This window comes from Coprinopsis cinerea, assembly GCF_000182895.1.
Source record: "Coprinopsis cinerea okayama7#130 chromosome 12 map unlocalized cont3.12, whole genome shotgun sequence".
NCBI lineage: Eukaryota > Fungi > Basidiomycota > Agaricomycetes > Agaricales > Psathyrellaceae > Coprinopsis > Coprinopsis cinerea.
In genome coordinates, this window is record NW_003307533.1 from 1,180,627 (window position 1) to 1,200,896 (window position 20,270).

Genomic DNA, 20,270 nt, shown 5'->3' on the forward strand with positions numbered 1-20,270 from the left:
TACTATTGTACAATCATGACGACGTGTGAACTGTGAACCTTGAGAAGGCTAAGCCCAGTTGGAAAGAAGGGTTTGTGCCGTTTCCTAGAAAAGCAGATACAGGATCAGTGTTTGCTGAAACAGGGAGCAGACAGAAACCTACCCTCAAACGGGCCAACTTGTATTCCCGAGCAATGTTGACCATAGTCTTGAGAGTCTTCTTTGCTTCAGCCTTGTTCAGGGTATACTGGTATGTGCCAGAACACTGGCAATATCGCGAAACATTATCCGATTGAATTTGTTGGCATTTTGAGCAACGGAGATCTTGTCGAGCAAACTTCTGCTCTATGGATTTCGTCATGTCGATCAAGCTGAACTCGATCACGGTCTTGTCATACTCTCCATTGCAATTCGTGCAAAGCCAGCGAGGATTCACGTCTGTATTGTTGGGGAGGAGGGAGAGGTCTCGACAGAAGTCGAAATCTCGGAGGAGATCGCAGTGGCGGCAAGGCACGTTGGAGAGTTTCAGCGGCTCGCAGGGGTTACGGTAGATAGCCTCTTGCGCGAATTCACGAACGTTGATGAGCTCGAGCAAGTTGCGCTTGAGAAGGCCAATTTCCACAGTGTAGTCCTTCGCGAGCGAGAAGACAGCACACAGGAATTTGATCAGTTCGAGGGTGGGATGCGTCATGTGAAGATGTGATCCAGGGAGGGTAGGGAACTCGAAAGACCCGTCCGATTCAGGGCTCATCGCATCGTCTTGTTGACGCTCGTATACGCTTCCGATCACCTTGAGAAGCTTTCGAGTAAACTTCCGTGCAATGAAGTCGACAATCATCGATTTCTCGCTGTCGTTGGCCTGGGCCGCTCGCTGTGTTGCATCAGGCCCGTCGCTCGTCAGCATCGGCCGAATGATAGGTCGAGAGGAGGCGTTGATCTTCTGCCTGATCCGGTACAGCTCCACGATGTAGTATTGCACGACCGAACCAAAGTCATGTTGGATGGCGGGTGGTAGGAAGTGTTGGATATTCCAGTTCATTTCAACCGCTAACTCGGCCGGAGGTTCAACTGCCAATGGGTCTTCACAAACGACACCGCCCATGTTGGCTCGATCCATGCAGATGAGGAAGTCATAGAACTTCTCGGTGTGAAGGTAGATGTGTTGGAAGAGTTCATGCGAGGTGACGGCGGTTGTGATGTAGGTAGCATAGGCGTGGGCAGTTCCCGGTGGCTTCGATGTGGCGAGGAGGATAGTGCTGAAGTCGGCGTAGACGACATGAGAGCCTAGTCGCTTGAATTCCGCAAGAAGCTGGATGAATGTCTTCCGCATCAACCCGTGAATGAATCGATGCAAAGAAGGATCATAGAGCTGGGACCCTTTCGAGGTGACCCATCTCCAGAAATGGTCGAGAGCAAGGCATGCGGGACTGTTGTTTTCATGCTGAATCTTGTCGAGTAACCACCCCTTGAGCATATTCTTGAGAATGGAGAAGGCATGCGTCGACACTCTGGAACCGCCCAGCGTGATGTCACGCTGTGAATCCCCACTCTTGTAGTCGTCCAGGGTATGCGAGACAGAGTCGAACGCGGTGGTTCCACCACTCCCCTCCAACTCATTGATGACGACGGATTGAAGGACAGAGTTGACGGCAAGATTGCGAACGGTGACCTCCAAGCACACGTTACTATACACCCCCGGTGAAAGGAAATCTGTTCTAGGCCAATCTTCTAATGCCTGAATGTCAGCCTCGATTCCACCAAGGTCTGGAAGATCGCTGGGTGACCACCACAGGACAGTGTCCTGGTGAATGAGCCGGCGAGCATAGGTGATGTCGGACAGGAGCAGTGGCGTATCGCCCTCGATATGGCCAATCGGAACGTCGTAGTAGTCGGCGAGGGCGATCATACGATCGAGCCAGGGACCGAGAGCGAGGTACCGTTTGAGGATCTTCACACCGGCAGTGGATTGCCACGGGAGGCTGTTAAGGAGGTGCGCATTCCTTGCCGACGACATCGCGACGACAGGGAACTTCGAGAGCCTGGGGACGAGTCGGTCGAAATAGGACACGTCCTTGTTCGAGGAAATGACGACCATGAGCGACGAGTCAGTCAGCAAACCCAGTTCTCGGGAGATAGCCTTGAGAGCGGTCACATCGTTGGAGTGGTGGACGGTCTCGAAGGAGAGGGACGTTGGGTAAGGGAAAGTGTTACTCTTGCCGAACATTTGTTGCTGCTTTGCGAAGAGGTCGCGATATGACGTGTCCAAGGAGGGGATGGGTTGTCGTCTGACAGCGGGATCGATGATATGCAGCTTGGTGGGGCCGTTGGGATAGAAGACAGCGAATACCTGCACCTTGCCGTTTGGTGTGGTGGCATGGTATAGGAAGATGTGCTTGGCTGTCCTGCCCTCGGCTAGGTATTGTTGGCTGGTGGAAGCGCAGGTGTCCAATTGCTGCAGGTCCAGTCCCGTTTGCTGTGCGCGATTGAGACTCAGGCCGCCGGACGACAGCATGCATGATTTTCCCAGCTTCAACAGGGCACGAATGGCCAGAGGTACCTACCAGATTCGTTAGCACGTCATCTAAGGCCAATAGTAAAAGAATACCCACCTGGAGTTCGAAAACACCGTCGACATTGGGATCATTGGTGAGGTCAATAAAATGCTCCTGAATATCCTGATACACATCCTCCCTAACCGAAATCTTGAACAGATTCGTGCATGGAAGATCATGCGGCAGGTTCTTCGTCACCTTCTCCACAGAGTAAAACTCGGGACGGAACAGTTGAGGCATCGGCTTCTTCAAGTGCACATAAAACTCCCTCGGAATGCGCAACGGTATCGAAACCAACTTGGCGTCGACGTACACCCATAACAGGAAGCGACCAGGAATCTTGCTAGCTCGGATTTGGAGGATGTCCCATCGCGTGCTCACAGGCTTGGCGCGTGCCACTGCACTTTGGAACATGGAAGGCACGACCGAGCTTTCTGGATCAGTCCAGCGAGCTTGGATTTTAGCCTTCCACTTGGGGCGCATCCGTTTGATCCAGGCCGAGTAGTTGCGAGTAGGGTCTGGCATCGGCCCCTCATCTTCTTCAGTTTCCACTTCCGGTTCTGGAGCTTTGGGCTTGGGTTCCTTGGGCACCAAACGAAGTCGGTTGGGTTTGGGGTCTGCAAGGTCTTCCATATCCTTGTCTTCCGGAGGGGCATTCGGGTCCTTGACCTTGAAAAAGTCCGTCATCTTGTTCTGCTTGAATTTGTCGCCTTGGGCCGCTACACGGCGGAATAGCCAGTCAGGATGTCGGATACGAGGGACCGGGTTGGCCACCTTTTGCATGGCTGCAGGGATGGTGATGAGCTTTTGGATGACCGACCCAAGACGTTCGATGTAGTAATCCCAGTCGAGGATGGCGCGCAGATCGAAGTTATTGAGACTGCTATCCTTCAGCCATTTGCGGAGGTAGGTGCGCTTTACCGAGTCCTCAGCTGAGAAGATGGCGACCGGGACTGCTCGATCCGTGACTGGCGATCCAATCGGTTTGGCCGAGATGATGAACTTGCAGGCAAGACCCTTATCCTTCACCATCTGGTCTCCCAAGAACTCGGCTAGACGACGGGCAGTGCTGATAGAGGTGGACTTTTGACCACCGTATTCTGCAAGTGTCTTGGACATGCTTCGGTTTTCGGCAATAAGATCGACCAGTTCTTCATCGGAAAGTGTTTCGCCGCGAGTGTAAAGGATGTCGAGCCATTGGTCGGCCACCTCTGCAACAGCCGCATAACATTCCTGTAATGTCGTACCCAAGAGGAACTTTTCGAATATTTGGGACTGGAAGATCTTGATGAGCTGGAGTTCTCCCCGTCGTTTGACTTCGAATCCCTTCAGCTCCGCCAGGGACCCATCATCGTTGAACACCGCGTAACGCTTCTTCAACAGCTTGTCCTCCTCCTTGGAAGAAGGGAGAATCATAGCCTTGTACGGACCATCCAACTCGAAGAAGATCGAGTTCTCGCTATGGACTTCATACTCGCCGGTCTCGGGGTTGAGGTCGTGGTATTGGTGATTGGTGAATTTGTCGTGCACGAGGTGGTTAAGCATAGTACAAGGGTAAGAGAACTTGATGCTCTTGCCGTTCTTCAAGTTGAACTTGAAGTTCTCTGGGAAAACGCCCGGAAGCATGCACCAAATACCATCGGTATCCAATTCCAGCGGTCGTCCAATCTGCTCCACCAACGCTCTGGCCATCTGAATGATAGTTGCACCCGTCAAACACGTTATTCCCGCCATCTCCATAGAATGCCATCGAGCTCCCTTTCGCATCACATATCCGTAGAAAGAGTTTAGAATACACTTGTGCGCGAGCTGGAGGGAATCGTAAAGGACGATCATCTTCTTTGCCTCGTCGACTTCCGCGATGGAACGAGCTTCGGCAAGGTAAGTGTCGAGGTTGTTCTTCCATTTCTTGTGGAGACCCTTGTACTCGTAACGACGGTCACGGAACCGTCGGACGGTGTCAACGTAGAAAGGATTTTCGCGTTGACAGACAATGGATGTACGGGTTTCGACCTTGGTCTCCTTGGTCTTGCTGTAGACCTTGCGAGAGTAGTCCCCGAGTCGTTTGTGGAGCAAGGCCGTCTGCTCGGCAGGGGAGAGGTCCGTGAAGCGTCGCGGAGGGTCGTGTGCTCGTTTACCAGGGAATGACTCCTGGTTCAGCGCATGCTTGATCATGTTGAACTCGTCTCGGTGAGCAGGGAAGTATTCGCCTCTCCATGCCCATTGCAATCGACGATCGCATGTCTTCCCAGGGCGGTTAAAGTCGCAAACAGCGCAGTCCGATTCCTGGACCATCGAGTCGGGTTGAAGCCGGTTTGACAACATGATGTTGGGATACATGGCTGCGACGTCCAAGTGGTAGATGAGAGGATTGTCAACGCGTTTCGGGTTGTCTCTCATGAGTTCCAATTTGTCCTGAATCTCTCGTTTGACTTCCTCGTAGTTGGTTACATCGGCCAGATTGGCCTTTGACTCTTCGACGATACAGAAGGTGAGAGCGGCATCGAGGTCATCAATGAGCTTGAGTGAAACAAAGGTTAGCTACATTTGACCAAGGTCGACGAATACTAAACTTGCCTGTTGCACCGCTTCAGGCACGACCTTGAAATCGGTTGCGATATCACTACGGAAGACGCCAGCTTCTAGAGCTTCGACGTGCCCACCGACGTAGGTCTCGGATGATAGCAAGTGGCCTTCATACATGTTGCCATGTGTCTCCTCGTGTTTGTTAGGCATAATGATATGGCTGCGGTAGGCTTCGACCTACGGCTGGGGTCAGCGGAAATATGTAGGGTAGAAGAGACCACACTGACCATCAGCAAAGTCTCGCAAAGAGTTCCCGAACCTTTCCGCAAAACCTCGTCCGGATTGAGGGCAATGATGTTACACAGCGAGAAGATGAAAGGGTGAACGTATTTCATATAGAGGTAGTACGTTGCAACGGCATCGGAGACGGAGTACTGAGCCAGCACTTGAGGTTGTTCCACGGCATACCTATATCTCGCGTCAGTGACCATACCACCAAGAAAGCGAGTGACCACTCACGGTGTCATCAATTCCGGGTCAAGTTCAATTGGGTTGTACCCCAACTTCGCCGTTGTTACAGCTTTAAGGCCCTGACTTCCTTGAGGAAGGTACGAGTCTCGCTTAACCCAACGGAAACAGTCCATGTGCACGCATGTCCTGCTCTTGTATTCTTCCTCCGCGTCAATGGCAAAACCTGTCTCAAGGAACATATCCAGTCCGTTGACCTTGGCTCGTGCGTCGATGAATGGCATATCGAAAAAGTCTCCGTTGAACGTAGCCATGATGGTCGGTTTGACCTCTTGGATGTGAGAGAACCATCGCTTAATGGTAGCTTCCTGGAGGGGGCGTCAACCAGATCCTTTGCTCTAGATACCTGAGAACTCACCTCATTAGGTTCATTATACACGATGAAAGGACCCTCATAACCTTCCTTCGGGGTGTACTCAAAGTCCTCAATATCCTCGCTGACTATTTCCCTGTTGACAATGAGGTAACCTTGGCCATCGACCATATACGAAATCATCATAACTTGGTCGATAGCTTGGTCGGGGAACTTCAAAGGCGCCTTCGTCGTTTCGATATCATAGGCCATGACCACCGGGTCCGCACGCTTGACACGCTCCTTGATCAGGGTGAAAGTCGGCTGTCCGGCGGTGAAGGTTATAGCGTACCACAGACCAACTCGAATGTCGTTGTCGATGGCGACTCGTAGGTGGTAAGGCACGTCGTACTCCCGAATGTCGATGATGCATTCTCGAGGGTCGGTGTCGCTTGGTTTGGACGACGCGCCCCAAGCCTGCGTTTCGTCTTCCATTTCAATATCCATGCTTGCGGTTGCGCGCACCACCTCGGCATACGCGTCGACGGCATCTCGTTTAGCACCATTTGCAAGTGCGAGGGGCATAATTTCGCGCCGGACAGCAAGTAGGTCGGAAATATTCCTGAAGCAGATTTGAAGGAAGAGGCGGCGATGCCCCATGAGGTGGTTGGGCATCTTGAGATCTTCCTTTTTGTCACGAGCTATCCGATAGACGAGACCTTCAAAACGTTTCTTCATCCACTCCTCGACAATAGTCTCTGTGCCAGTCTTGAAACGAGTTTTAGTTTGCACAAGGCTTACAACCCAAAGTCACACCCACCTTGCAGGCAATGTAAAAATACGGTTCGTATTGAAACGTGCATTTGAAGCTTCCTCCATCGTCTTGAATAAAGTAATAATCCACAGCCGCTCTTCCAGAGGGCCAATCTGGATCTTTCACAGTCGTCTATAACCAACTCAGCCTCGTTTTTCATAGACAAGAAAGACCACAACACACCGGATGCATGTTGATCAACCAACCCTCCCGCTTAGGCCCCTCCTGTATCCTCGCAAACCCCAACTTCTCATCAACCTCGTCGTTGACCGCAATCTTCTCAAACTTCTCCGCTAGCTGTGTACCATCGTCTTCTCGTACTGGCGCTGCGTCTGGATTTCCACCAGCCTTGGACCCACCGCGTCCTCGACCTCGGAAACCACCACGCCCGCCTCGAAATGAGCCTCTAACGCGCGTCCGACTCGACAGCCCAAAGTTGCCGCGTCCTCTTGCCATCGTCGTCGTCGTGGGCGGATGGAAAGGGTGCGAAGGAAGATCCAAGGCCGCGTTGTCACACGACGCGACTTGTCATCATCACGCGTCGCGCTGTCACGCTCGCGTCTTTTTCGGCGAAGAGGAGGTCGTTCTCAAAAACATCAAACCAACAACGCTTCATGGAGCCAAATCTCCATGGCAAAAAAAAGCATTAAGTATTACAAAAAGCGAAATCACACATAGTAATAGTACTACTACTGTAAGAGCCAAACCTGTCTATCCTTCTATAGCTCCCCCTTCACTCTCTTCACGGGCTGAACACCAGCCTTCACACCACTGGCAACAACCCCATTGGCATTACCACCCGCCTTCTCATCCTCAGCAACAGCCTTCCTCGCGTCTTCAAGAGCTTTAGCAGCCTTTTGCGCCTCCTCAACAACTCTCCTCTGCTCCCGCCTCTCTCGTCCACGAGTAACCATCTCTTTAGGCTCCAGATTCGCAAACAGGAATTTGCATCCGTGCTCAATCAACCAGCAGCCAATAAAGTCGATGACCATCGAAGCGGTAAGCTTGAACTTGAACTACAAAAGGAACGGGGGTTAGCACTGCGTGGGGATTGTTGTAAAGAGGGAATAGAGCGTACCTCGTCGGTCATCTCGACAATCTGCAACCACCGGTTGAGCTCGGGCATAAAGTCAGTTGCACCCGAGAAGGCGACTGCACTAGCACCAAGCAAGCCATAGTACAACGCGCTGTTCTCCCTGATGCCTTCACGGAACGGACGACCCTGACATAGAACATTAACATCCACCCGTTGTAACCAAGACAGCGCAAGCTTACCTGGAAAGTTGATAGCAAACGTCGAAACCTGTTGCGAAAGGCCAAGGAGGTAGATGGCAGTGTTAAGGAGCGTAGGGCTGAACTTGGCGTCCAAATCAATGGGACCAGGTCTACACAATCACTCCAATCAGTAATCTACGTCCTCCGCGTAGAACAGGGAGAACACTCACGGCTCAATCGAATGCGACAAATTGGTAATAAATACCATGGTCGCAATATGGAGTGCAAACTGCAGGAGGACCGACAGCAGGACGTAGAGGTTGAAGATATTGCCAAGCGGTCGCTCCTTGGACAATTTGTCGACAGGCTAAATTACCATACCCCACGTCAGCATTCATTCACCTGCGGCAAACACAGACGATTTGCGAAACTTACCTTGGCCCTCGAAATACACAGGAAACAAACCGACATCAACATGCCGCTAATCGTAACCTGATAATCGCCAAACTTGATACCATCCAAATACTGCACACTCAAACTCCACGCCGTAATCAAACAGTTGAGAGCGAGAATCTTGTACATCTGGATGGTAGCCACAAGAGTGCATCGGCCTTGTCGAATGATATGGGTGACTGTGCGAGGTGACGTTTAACGCACATGCCGCAGACAAAGGACGGGAATACTCACTAGCAGCGACATGCGAAAGCTTCGAAGTAAACGGCGCAGCACACGAAGCATCTCCAAGCTTAATCTTGGGAACTTCATCATCGCCGTCCATCTCAGCCATCTTCTCCGTGATCGCCATCATATCAAACTATACACAGTCAGCCTTTCAACCGTGTGCCAAAACCACAAAAAACTCACCTTCTCCAAAGGATTCTGCTTCCTAGCATTCTGCAAGTTCTCTGCAGCCTTCTTCTGCGCTTCAACAGCCTCAGGCATCAAATGTGCAATAGCCGGGGGAACAGGAGGAGGAGGTTGGTTGAACCTCTGAGCAATATTCAACTGGCTCTCATACACCTTCTTAATCCTCTCGAGCCGCTGCCGCTCTGCAATCTTTTGCAAATCCTCCGGAGTACCATCAAGAAGGGCGACACCAATATGCGCTTGCTTGAGAGCTCCCACATCGTTGGTACCGTCACCAGCCATAAGTGTGATGTATCCAAGTGTCTTGAGACTAGTGAGGATCGTTTCCTTTTGTGAGGGAGAGACACGGGCGTAGACCCAGGCGTTCTGCACGATATCGGTGAAACCAGGTTTGTCTTCGAAGTGCTTGAGGGCAGAGCCGGTGACGCAGATATCGTACTCCTTGAAGAGCGAGGTGTCGAGTGGTTCGTCAGGGTTAATGGGGATGATTTTGGTCTCGTCGACAGTGCGCCAAACCAGATCTTCAAGTTGCTTTAGTCCCGAACCACGTTAATCTCTCCGGAGAAGACATACCTTTATCATGCTTGGGTTCCTCTGCCATATCTAGAATCAGAACATCCCGATCCACAATCTCAACATCCCGAGCAACATGAATAGCCGTCAGAGGATTGTCGCCAGTAATCATGATGCACTAACAAGTACCGCGTCAGCACAAATAAACAACCACGATCGACCAGCAAGCTCACCCGATGAGACGAATCAGCCAACATCTTCAAAGTCTCCACCGCATCTGGTTTAAGCGGGCAATGGAAGACCAAGAAGCCAGCAAACCTCAACTCGCTTTCCACATCAGTTCTAGGGAGCTTGTTGATCTGTTCGCGAACGGCATTAACACCACGTTCAATCTGCAGTCGCCTTAAGAAATAGCACCCACCTTATCGCTGCTCATAGCCTCCATCTCCTTCATACCAAGCGCCAAAACACGACTTCCATTCCGCGTGTACCACTTGTACGTATCGTCATACGACTCGGGTACCTCCTTCAACATACCCTTGATAGTCTCAGGTGCACCTTTAACAGCGACCAAAAGACCACCACCAGGCAAGGTCGAGATAGTCGACATCCTCTTGAGAGCAGACGAGAATTGGAATCGGCGTCTGATGGCAATGATGGTTTTGTGCGGAGCAGACGAGTTGGTGGGAGCCACGAGTTCACCTAGTGTGAAGAGTATGATTGAGTTTCGGGAACAGGGAATGAGAAAGCAAGGACGAACCCTTTCCGATAGTCCATTCAAGAGAGTCCAAAGTGGTCTTCTCCATAGGATCACCGACAACAGTACCATCGTCCAGCTTCACCAATGCATGCGCAGCAGCAAGACACAGTGTTGTATCCCGGCTCGTTTCCTTGACATTGACCATCTTGCGAGGATCACTGGGACTGTTGGACCCATCAGTTTACGAACTCAACCGATACCAAATCTCAGGTACTCACTGGACACCAACGACACCCTCCAGAACAAGGTCCTCAGCCGTGATCGTTCCCGTCTTGTCGAAGCAACACACATCTACACGACCGGCGAATGGAATGCGGAAAGGCTCGGTACAGAAGATGGCGAACTTGGACAGGGCGACCAAAGAGGCGTTGACAGCGAGGGAAAGTTCCATAGGCAGCTCGGGAGGGACGACACTCGTGATGATCAAAATACAATCCAGCAACAGCTTGGACTTCTTCAAGCCACGCTCGAGACCTTCGCAACATACATCAGCGACAAAGAATCAGGGTGAAAGGTTAAAATAACTACACACCTTTGACCCAGACATACCAACTGGCGGCGATAGCAAAGATGAGCAAGAAACCGATGAAGAGGAAGGATTCTAAGTTGTTGGCAGAGACGCGTTCCGTTGAGAAGATCATCGTCCTAACCAGTTGGCCTTGAGCGGTTCCGAATCCGGTGCGAAGCACAACTCCCAAGCAGCCGCCGTCAGGGGTCTTAATCGGCGAGGCGATTTCAGCTAATAGAGACGTTATCACAGAACTTTCGGTATACATTGCACGGACGAACCTGACTTGGAAGCCTGAAGAATCTTGGTTCCGCTAAAGACCACTGCATTCTTATGAGCGCCATCGACATCGAGCTTCTCCGAAGTGTCCATGACTTGGATAGATTCCTTCAACAGAGGAGTCGACTCTCCGGACAACATTGCCTCATTGACAATGCATGTACCGTTGACCAGAAGGATATCGGCGGGGACGGTGGTTTCGGCGCTTACGCGAGCTAGTCACTTGGCATGAGTAAGGAACATTGACAGGACAAACTGGTTACTCACCAACTGATACGACATCACCAGGAAGTAACTTGTCAGTCTGAATCTCAATCCACTTGGAGTCACGGTAGCATTGGATGGGGTAGGGGGTGACGTTCATCGTTCGGAACTCTGTCAGAGTTCGGACACGCTGCAACTCCATGAGTACACCTTCACAGCATCAGAGAGGACGAACTCACCTGATAAACGACGGTGCACTCGAACATGATCAACATAAACAAAGTGAACAAGCTGTAGTACCAGTACTCATCCAAACACCATAGAGCAACACAGAAGATCTGAAAGACGAAGAACGGGGCGGTCGCATGCTCGACAAAGAGTTCGCTGAAGGCGGGGATGGGGATGTCGAACTCGTTATTGCCGTACAACTCCTGGAGCTCGGGGATGGTGTCCGAATTCAAACTGGCGGGCTTGGAGAACGTGTTCAAAACCGGTTTGGACGTGCAGGGATAAGGAAGTCGAGTAAACGTCAATGGCGACGTCTCCGATAGTGAATACGTGTCCCGTTGGTAGTTGAAAGTATATCTGGGACCGCCCTTGGTGTCCTTTTTGTTCAATGGCACAATATCGCCCTCTCCACGATGGAGTTTTGGAACCAATCGAATGCAGTCGGCTTCTTCTAGTGATTTAGCCTGTAGTATAACAGTAAGCCTTGCTATTCGGACTGGACGCCCATTGTCCGACTGACCTTGTGTGTCGTAATCCAAGCTCGGGCACCCGCGTTCCATTTCGTGACGAGGAAGCTCAAGGCATGTCCAGCACCGAGTGTCGTGCAGGCCAAGAACGTCCACTCTTCACTGACCAGCCAGGTGTCGTATTTGACGAAATATGCATAGGCCAGAAGAGGGTATAGCGAGAGAAAGGGGAGACCGTAGAGATGCTTCTGCCATGGAATCGAGACGTGAAGACTCGCCCGTTCTATCTCGGGCGAGTGCACAGTAACCGTTGCCCTGTCTTCTAGTTAGTCTCTTCAATACAACATAAGAAAAGAAACATACATAGTGTCGGCAACCGACCAAACAATTGACTCTTCGAGTCGATAATGAGGGGAACCTGAGCGAAATTCAGCTGTGCCACCCGACGACGTGGAGAACCCCCGTGACCGATGCCATCATCTAACCCTAACTTGGGTCCAATCAGATGTGTCAATATTCAATTCTAAATTCAATAAATTAATAAAAATTGGGAATATCTTCATCACGGTCATCTCCGGTACTGCAAAAATAAGGTTCAGCCACAGGAAATCAACGGAGCGCCGTCATCGTCGAGTGAGCAAGGTTTGTGTCCCCCTCAAGACTGCCGACGATGGTGAGTAACGCCCGTTTGTCGTCGCCACACACGATGTCTAAACAACCCCTCGTAGCCGAAAGAAATCCGCGACATCAAGCAATTCATCAAAATCACGCAGAGGAAGGATGCCTCGCGTACGTCCATCCATGTCCCAACGAAACCCACAAGATAATTGACGATTCGTTGCAGAGGCGCGGATAAAAAAGATCCCCTCAAAAGTCGCCGGTGGCAAGACACAGACCAAGTTCAAAGTTCGATGCTCGCGGTACTTGTACACATTGTCGGTGGATGACCCAGAGAAGGCCGAGAAGTTGAAGCAGAGCTTGCCCCCTGGTGCGTCTCATTCAGTTCTTATCCTTACTTCCATCGCTCAGACTGGAATTTCCGTTTCTCTAGGTCTCTCAGTAGTGGAGGTCGACAAGGCACCAGCAAAGAAGAAGTAAACGCACCCACCCACTATTTTTGTATCTTCTTCTCCGCTATGCAACTTTATGACATGTACCCACCACACACATATGATGGTTATGCGACTTCCTGGCCAAAATCAACGCGATTGGGTTTCCTGTCAGATGAAAACGCGCAAGTGGCGACACTCGGATGGGCACCGATTTGGGGTATTTATTCCAGTTCCCTGGGCTCTCCTGTTCGACTACTAGAGATGGGACCATACCTGGTCAACGAATTCGATTCCTCCGTTCAACTTCAATGTGCGAGCCTTAGGCACCAATGACTGAGGGGCATGTACCTGCTGGATGTTCATGGATGGATTTGGTCCCTGATCAATGGTGTGCTGCACCAACCCTTAACTTCGGTTTCTGGTAATCTCAAGCAACTGGGACCAATGCAATGTCTCCGCCCTATTCCCTCCCGTTTGCATGGGTGGGCGCCCACATGAGATGTTGGTCGCAGCACTCCACTCCCTGGAGTGAGAGAGCTCACGACATGCACTCATTCAAGTTCTCTTCACCAAATTAAACGGTGTATTTTCAACAACACCATTAACACTACTAACACCATCACAGCTCCAGAAGCAGCCCTTGGTATACTCTTCCTCCATCTGCCTGCTCTCCTCTCCTGTCTCGCCTCCATATCGATATCCAGCCTCGATGCACTAACCAAACACTCCAGCAGCTGCATCCCATCTAGCCTCCACACCGGCAACAGATTGAAGAAGAACAACGAGAGCGCCGTCATCTCCGTATAACTGCAGAATCCCCCAAGAACCTCTGATAAGAACACACTGCACCGAAGAGATCGAGGAACAGAACCACGAGTCAAGCGACTCTCGTCTCGATCAAAGGGTACTCACCTTCGAAACGCCCGTATCAAGCTCAACCATCCCATCCCAATCATCTTCCACTTCCGTATCCACCGGCTCACCCGCACTAAGCCGGCTACCCCTTCAGTCCATGCATTGCCTTGGAAAAACAAGATACTTACCCTGTTCCCAAACCTCCGTCCTCGGACCACTCCATAATAGAATCTTCTCGTCTTTCGCCTCTCCTCTGCTGAATCCTTGCTGAACGGTGATCCGAAGTAAGGAGAGTTTCTCGTCGAAGACCCCGCAGTCTTCGTCTCCGTCGGTACAATCACCAGATCTTTGGCACCTCTTCGCCGCTGTGTTAGTGAGTATAGGTACGGGGTTCACGCAGCCCAGTGCGTCTGCTTCCCCATCTCCAAAATTGAAGAAACATGCATTCGTTCCGTTTCCTCTATTAGACCCACAGCATCCCTCATCTGGACCTGCCAAATGTACGTCAGGGATGCCCGAATGACAGTTGAAGGAGTGAATGGTTTTACTTAGCAACTCGCGGTGAACGCACCACCCTTCCTTCGGTTTCTCGCTCTTCGAAAGCAGAAACTTGGCCCATAGGTCATCATCGTTTCCACCCAGAGTAAAATCATCCAACTTCGTCAAAACCGTCTCTCCGGCCACTAGATGACCAACCAACGGGGAATACTACAGGACGACACAAGCAGCCCATCAACGAAGACGTTCCAATCCTTCTCTCCAATGGCCTCCAGCCAACTGGCTTGAAAAGAACAGGCGACTCACCGGTTCAACTCTCAAAACACCCCTCCCAACATCTCCAACATCCTGGTACCAAAAACCCACACCCCACTCTTCCAAACCCGAAACCCTCAAAAGCACAACAACCGCCCAAGAAATCAAGTTATGAAACGGTCCAGCAGCGATCACTCTCGCTTTAGCTAGAGAGTTCAGGGTATTCATCGAGGCACTCGAAAAGGCCACAAACGCAGTGGGTATAACCAACGCGAGTGAACTTCCGGCTGAAGTCACCGGGATTGAATCACTGCATCTCCAGCATCAGGGTCGAAGACTGTCAATAATTAAAGGTACTGGACTCACAGCGCAGCAGCGACAGCATGTCCGAGCTCGTGTATCACCTGTTGGATGAAGACACTGACCACGATAATGGGCAAGTCTGATAGAGGAACTGTAACACCAGGGAGCTAGGCGCATATATCTTCGCGTCAATCCAGGACAAGGATGATAGAGGGCCGAAGAACTTCACGTACGATGGGCGTCAACCCAAAGGAACTTCCCTCCTCTCTGAGTTCTCTAACTTCTACCCCATCATCCCAGTTTCTCTTCGCCAGTCTCCCCACACCTTCCCCAGCCTCTCCATCCAACGCTTTCGGCCAAAGCATATCACCAATTCCACTCCCAACAACCCACACCAGCCCTGCAACACCCACAACCATCCCAGCCACACATACCACCGTCCCAACATCATATAACCTCTTCACAGCCCTCGTCAGACCCGCCCTCCTCCTCTTCAAAAACCACGCAGTAAACCGATCATGAACCTCATTGAACGCACTCGTCTCTATCCTCAAATGCACATTCTTCAGCGTCACCTCCGTATTTCCCGAGTCCAGATTCAAATTTATCCCTAAAAAGCGCAGAAACCTAGCCAAGCCCTGCCTTGAGTTTGTAGTTGGAGAATCGAATCGGCGGAAAGGAAGTTGGCTTGAAGAGTTGCCAGAGGACGAATGGCGGAAGTACGCGAAGAGTGCGTGTAGTGCCAGCCAGAAGATAGATAGCGTCACTATTAGCGTTATGAACGACATTCAGATGGTCTGACTTGAACGGACAGTCAAAGCCAAGGAGGTCGTCTTGGACGTTGGTCACGGTGGTGGTGGTAAGACGAGAAAAGGCATAACTGATTGCGCTCCTCGATCGTGTCGCGTTCGCGCCATCAAATACGCCCCTATCCGACTCCACGCTGCAGCGCTTGAAGAAGCCACTCCAAGTTTCACGATAGCACAGAAAAGGTTAGAAGCGACTATGTGTATTATCCCCAAATTGTAACCAGCACTATGTAGCCTAGCTTACAAAACTAGCACTACCAAAATCCCCAAGATATCCTTGCGCCAGGCAAAGGACCAAAAATATAGGTATGTAAAGCTCTGCAAGAAAGCATCATGCACGACGCCCGCTTACGCATTATTGCTAGCATCCTTTCCTCTCGCTCCATTCCCAATCGCACTCTGCGGCAGCTGGTACGCATACTCGGCAGACAACGGTCTCTGCTGAGGTGGATGGAAGTTGTTTTGCTGAGGCGGAAGATCACCACGACCCTGACCATAGGTTTCCCTACGGTTGTAATATCGCTCGTCAAACGATCTTCTTTGGTCAGAGTACGCGGAGTAGCTGAATCGGTGTGGGTATCCGACGTATGCCATGGGATGCTGCGGTTGCTGAGGGATGATAGCGGCAAGCTTGGCCATCTCCTCTTCTTCCAACTGGTCGGCGTAGCGTTCAACAATGAAGTAAGAGTCTATCAATTCTCGTCAGCTACTGGAAATAATGGATATGACGGACACCACTCACATAATTGCAAGATCCACGAAACAACGTAGATCGCCACAATCACACCCTTGGCCACTGCCATACCAGTCTTACAGATATTCTTCGTCTCTTCCAGCAAATCAGGTGAGGGATTCGCATCCTTAATGCACTGCTCGACACTCGTAGCAGGGTTCGGCCGGAAGATCGTGTACATGGTGAAGACACCCGAAGCGATGCTCAGCCCTAAATGGATCGCCATACCGACAGAGAAGGCGATGACGAGGCCTCTGTGTCGGACAAGGGAACCGACGAAACCGAACAGGGAAATGAGACCGAGGAGACTGAAGATGGAGGCGTGGATGTAGGCTGCGATTTCGTCCGTCATCTCCACCGGATGTTTGCCTGCATTAGAGGTGATATTAGCAAGAGCGCCCGTGGTTACGAGGAGAACCGGGACGTACGGTTCTGAACTACCTGCATCCATGCTATGGCAGCGATGATAGAGCCAGCCAAAGTAGTGATGAGAGAGACCACCTAAGGCCAATACCTCGTCAGCTCGCCGCCTTTCTCCCTCCAGAACTCTAGAAACCACTCACAAAAACACCAAGCCTAACCGGCAAGCAGAAGCAGAACTTCTTGCTTTCAATCTGGGCGCGGATATCGGCAATATTGGGGATGTTTTCCTTGAGAGCCATTATATATTTCTCGTTACTTCTTTACCAGAAAATGAACCTGTTTCGAAAAGAAGACCGAAAAGAATAATAGCAGTGATCAACACTACTTGGGGACCGGGAGGGGGAGGGTCGAGTTGTCGGGCGCAGCCACGATAGAAAGGAAACCCATACCGCAGGGCGCTCGGTTTAAATACTTTGGACGTGTGTTTGGGTTTGATGTCTATCTTGATGGTGATGCACGATGCCACAGTCCCTGTGACGGTTGCAGTGCGGAGTGTTGTCGCTCGTCGCAAAGCACTGCCTTTGATCCACTATGCCTTCGAGCACTTTAAGTACTCTATTCTGGTCCATCCGCTGAGCTTTCTTAGTCGTGGAGCTCAATAGCCATGTGTCGTTTAAAAGTCGCTGCGCCGGAAGCAAGACGTGCGGTGGTCCCAGCCGTGAACAGGTGAACAAGATGGAACACCCTGAAGAGCAGCCCCAGGCGGCCTGAGGGTGTTATGGTTATCACAGATGGGATCAGCCTGTACCCTAGAGGATCCCGCTGATGCCAGAACATGGTCTCTAGCAGCCAAGCATTGAGATACGCTGGTACTTTCTCAACACTTCGGAAGTCTAGGGGTCCACCAGCCATCGCCGTGATATACTCTCGGAGAGGGGATGATCCTGGGCTAGCGGGTCTGAAGTTCCCAGAGTTTATTTGTCATGTCAAGTAGAGGTAGGCATCCAGAGGTAGCCGGGGTAGCCGGGTTCCGGACAGGTCGCATTGAGGCTGCCTGGCGCCCAGGCGATCAGCAAGGGATGACGTGCTTGAAGACACTATCGCAATCCTAACCCGTAGTATGTGTATGTTCTGGAAAAGCCGAAGTAATATGTTAACCGCACGCTGGAAACGGAGTGAGGACGGACCAAACACTTACCGGTATGAAAGAACTGTGCTTTCGTAAAACTAGAATGGTTCTCAACGGCACCGTACTTGAGCGTGAACTTTTTTTAGACCGGTAGACATTAATCCTGGTAAAATACCCGATATTTAGAGTTTAAATGGCATAAGACGCCGATATGTGTGCGAGGAAGAATGGAAGCACTATCGGTACTTGGATTTTCTCAAAACACAGCGCACGCAAGGAAAACGAGCGCCCAAGAGCCATCAGGCGCTGAGTCCAAAAGGGGTAAACTCGATCGATGGAACTGATCCTCCACGTGAAACCAGCACAGCCATGGGCAGCCTCCGTTGCGGACGACGCTGACGGCGCAACCTTGGTCGCTGTGCCCACCACCTCTCTCAACGCCTCGTCGCTCGTAGTTTCGAAACAGTTGCCACAATGAAGATTTTCTCGATAGCTATTCTGCAGGCTCCTCCAGGCGGCGCTGCCACAGTCCTCTCCTCAGCCAGTGACTTGAGTTCATTCAGTTTCTTCCAACGCGGGGCCATCCAGGAGTTCATGACGTTCTTCACCAAGACCGTCGCAGAACGTACAAGCTCTGGACAGCGCCAGTCTGTCCAAGAGAAGGAGTACACATTCCATACCTACAACCGCGGGGGGCCAGAGCAAATCGCAGGTCTGTAGAGTCCACCTGTAGTTGTTGCGAGCTGTCAGTCTAATCTACGAGCCTGGTTTTGCGTGCTTTGGGTTCTCCAGCTGTCTTGATCTGTGACCAGGAATACCCCGTCCGACCTGCATACTCGTTACTTACCAAAGCCTTGGACGACTTCACCAGCAAAGTTCCCCAGTCATCCTACTCCAACCCCAGCTCCATCTCTTTCCCGGAAATAGATGTCTACATCCAGAAGTATCAAGATCCTCGTCAGGCGGACACCATTATGCGAGTTCAGCAAGAACTGGACGAAACCAAGATTGTCCTCGTAAGTCTGATCCGCCCCTCGACTCCCTATCTCCCTGGGCTCAAATAAGACCGTTTCAGCACAAAACAATAGAATCAGTGTTGCAGCGTGGAGAGAAACTTGACAATCTCGTGGACCGATCGAATGCACTGTCAGCCCAGAGCAAGATGTTCTACAAGACGGCTAAGAAGGTGCGAGTGCATGATTTGTATCAAAGGGTGCTCCTGTCCTGATCTTGATCCCCTAGCAAAATTCATGCTGCACTATTATGTGAGAAAGGTCCCACTGGCAGCGGCGGGAGCCATCTCGACACCTCCTCGTACATACCAACTGTCACTGCAGTATGTGTGCTCCCAGGCACATCCATTGCTTCAGCTACTTCACCCATCCCTTTCTTCCTCTACGCTTTTTTCGGACAGATACCGCTATTCATTTCTTGCTTTATCTCTTCTTTTGGTTGTGACCGTCCGCCCACATTGCCAGATGACTCGAGGGTGTTTGTGGCACCGTAACGAAAGATCCACACAATGATTCTATCTCCAGGAACGATTTGGCGTCTGACAGTCAGATACTGATAGTTTTTGCTTATTTGGGAAGACAGCTTTCGCGGCGTTCTGCAGCGTCCTCTTCGACAACTCCCATGTTCAAATGCGACATATTGTTACCCTCGCACTCTCGCTTTATGCAATGCTCGGCGCCGCTGGTTCTACAACAGTCATTCGCTCCGATAACCCGCTTAAATGAAGGCTGTGAATCTACACATCTAATGCCTAAGCCCCGGCCAACCGAGCTTTAGCTTCATTTCTTCCGTGATATCGACTCCAGAAGCACCAAGCCTCCGACGTTCATACCATGCCGACAACAATATCACAAATGCGACGTGGCTGAAACGACAATAGTTCACGTAAACCCTCGGAACCTTCATTCCTGACAAGATATTGTTTCAGGGTAAACACTGATGAAGTAGTACCGCCCTGTGGAGAATCCACTGCACCCAGGTGGAATCATCGCCAAGCCGTGGTACCCTTTAGGCGCTCGAACAGGATGATGTCTTGTTCTTCAGTTGCTTCTATATCATGGCGTTCAATTGATCAAGTGCTGTGCGAAGGGCCAGTCGCGACAGATGGGCTCAAGTGAGGAAGTTCCAACGGAACCGTCTCGATAATTCCTCCTAACGTCACAGCAAATGGAGCGAGGTTAAAGACCACAGGCACATGGCTCCGACGTCCGCACACAATCTCTTCCTCTCCTTCAATTACGCTCTTTTCGGACAGATACTACTATGGTGACTCGGGCGCTTGATTCTGCATAGCGTTTCCATCCACCCGCCTGATCACCAGGATGCGCTTATTCCTCTCTCATTTCCAACAGATGTCTGATGAGTGCATTGCCGTCGATCCTGCTCGTCGAAGGGATTCTTTGTTGGGTGGATAGAACATAGCCAAACTCTGCTTCGTTGATTAAACGGCGAGGACAGCGGAGGCAATTGCGGCTCACGGATCTGAATATCAAACAAGGGCGTCGTGTTTCCACACTGACATCGGAT

The 20,270-nt window shown here is 51.1% G+C and overlaps 7 protein-coding genes across 7 annotated transcripts; 2 read left to right on the forward strand and 5 right to left on the reverse strand.

Annotated features, from left to right (window-relative positions):
- Nucleotides 1-48: 48 nt before the first annotated feature.
- On the reverse strand, nt 49-7,147 carry CC1G_09909 (DNA polymerase epsilon catalytic subunit A; the record flags this gene model as incomplete). The annotated part of the gene is made up of 9 exons (XM_001834966.2): nt 49-84; nt 143-2,536; nt 2,589-5,072; nt 5,118-5,294; nt 5,345-5,525; nt 5,577-5,893; nt 5,944-6,645; nt 6,698-6,823; nt 6,875-7,147. 9 exons carry the CDS (start codon nt 7,145-7,147, stop codon nt 49-51), a joined length of 6,690 nt encoding a protein of 2,229 aa, XP_001835018.2.
- Nucleotides 7,148-7,410: 263 nt separating this feature from the next.
- CC1G_09910 (ATPase) lies at nt 7,411-11,825 on the reverse strand (the record flags this gene model as incomplete). The annotated part of the gene is made up of 16 exons (XM_001834967.2): nt 7,411-7,707; nt 7,770-8,076; nt 8,137-8,273; nt 8,342-8,538; nt 8,594-8,720; nt 8,771-9,294; nt 9,347-9,464; nt 9,520-9,645; nt 9,708-9,988; nt 10,047-10,210; nt 10,265-10,520; nt 10,579-10,785; nt 10,836-11,048; nt 11,101-11,227; nt 11,277-11,716; nt 11,786-11,825. 16 exons carry the CDS (start codon nt 11,823-11,825, stop codon nt 7,411-7,413), a joined length of 3,561 nt encoding a protein of 1,186 aa, XP_001835019.2.
- A 561-nt stretch (nt 11,826-12,386) lies between these two features.
- On the forward strand, nt 12,387-13,087 carry CC1G_09911 (60S ribosomal protein L38). The gene is made up of 4 exons (XM_001834968.2): nt 12,387-12,405; nt 12,461-12,521; nt 12,577-12,720; nt 12,784-13,087. Exons 1-4 carry the CDS (start codon nt 12,403-12,405, stop codon nt 12,828-12,830), a joined length of 255 nt encoding a protein of 84 aa, XP_001835020.1. The 5' UTR covers nt 12,387-12,402; the 3' UTR covers nt 12,831-13,087.
- A 411-nt stretch (nt 13,088-13,498) lies between these two features.
- CC1G_15430 (hypothetical protein) lies at nt 13,499-13,862 on the reverse strand (the record flags this gene model as incomplete). Its single annotated transcript, XM_002910107.1, has 3 exons — nt 13,499-13,591; nt 13,697-13,787; nt 13,828-13,862. The coding sequence occupies 3 exons, from the start codon at nt 13,860-13,862 to the stop codon at nt 13,499-13,501; spliced, it is 219 nt and encodes a 72-aa protein (XP_002910153.1).
- Nucleotides 13,863-14,754: 892 nt separating this feature from the next.
- On the reverse strand, nt 14,755-15,483 carry CC1G_15431 (hypothetical protein; the record flags this gene model as incomplete). The annotated part of the gene is made up of 2 exons (XM_002910108.1): nt 14,755-14,862; nt 14,929-15,483. 2 exons carry the CDS (start codon nt 15,481-15,483, stop codon nt 14,755-14,757), a joined length of 663 nt encoding a protein of 220 aa, XP_002910154.1.
- Nucleotides 15,484-15,688: 205 nt separating this feature from the next.
- Nucleotides 15,689-17,023, reverse strand: CC1G_09912 (hypothetical protein). Its single transcript, XM_001834969.2, has 4 exons — nt 16,801-17,023; nt 16,666-16,738; nt 16,247-16,606; nt 15,689-16,193 (listed from the first exon to the last, which is right to left on the reverse strand). The coding sequence occupies exons 1-4, from the start codon at nt 16,897-16,899 to the stop codon at nt 15,853-15,855; spliced, it is 873 nt and encodes a 290-aa protein (XP_001835021.1). The 5' UTR covers nt 16,900-17,023; the 3' UTR covers nt 15,689-15,852.
- A 1,180-nt stretch (nt 17,024-18,203) lies between these two features.
- CC1G_09913 (vesicle membrane protein with acyltransferase activity) lies at nt 18,204-18,998 on the forward strand (the record flags this gene model as incomplete). The annotated part of the gene is made up of 4 exons (XM_001834970.1): nt 18,204-18,441; nt 18,522-18,745; nt 18,805-18,915; nt 18,972-18,998. 4 exons carry the CDS (start codon nt 18,204-18,206, stop codon nt 18,996-18,998), a joined length of 600 nt encoding a protein of 199 aa, XP_001835022.1.
- Between the last annotated feature and the right edge of the window lie 1,272 nt (nt 18,999-20,270).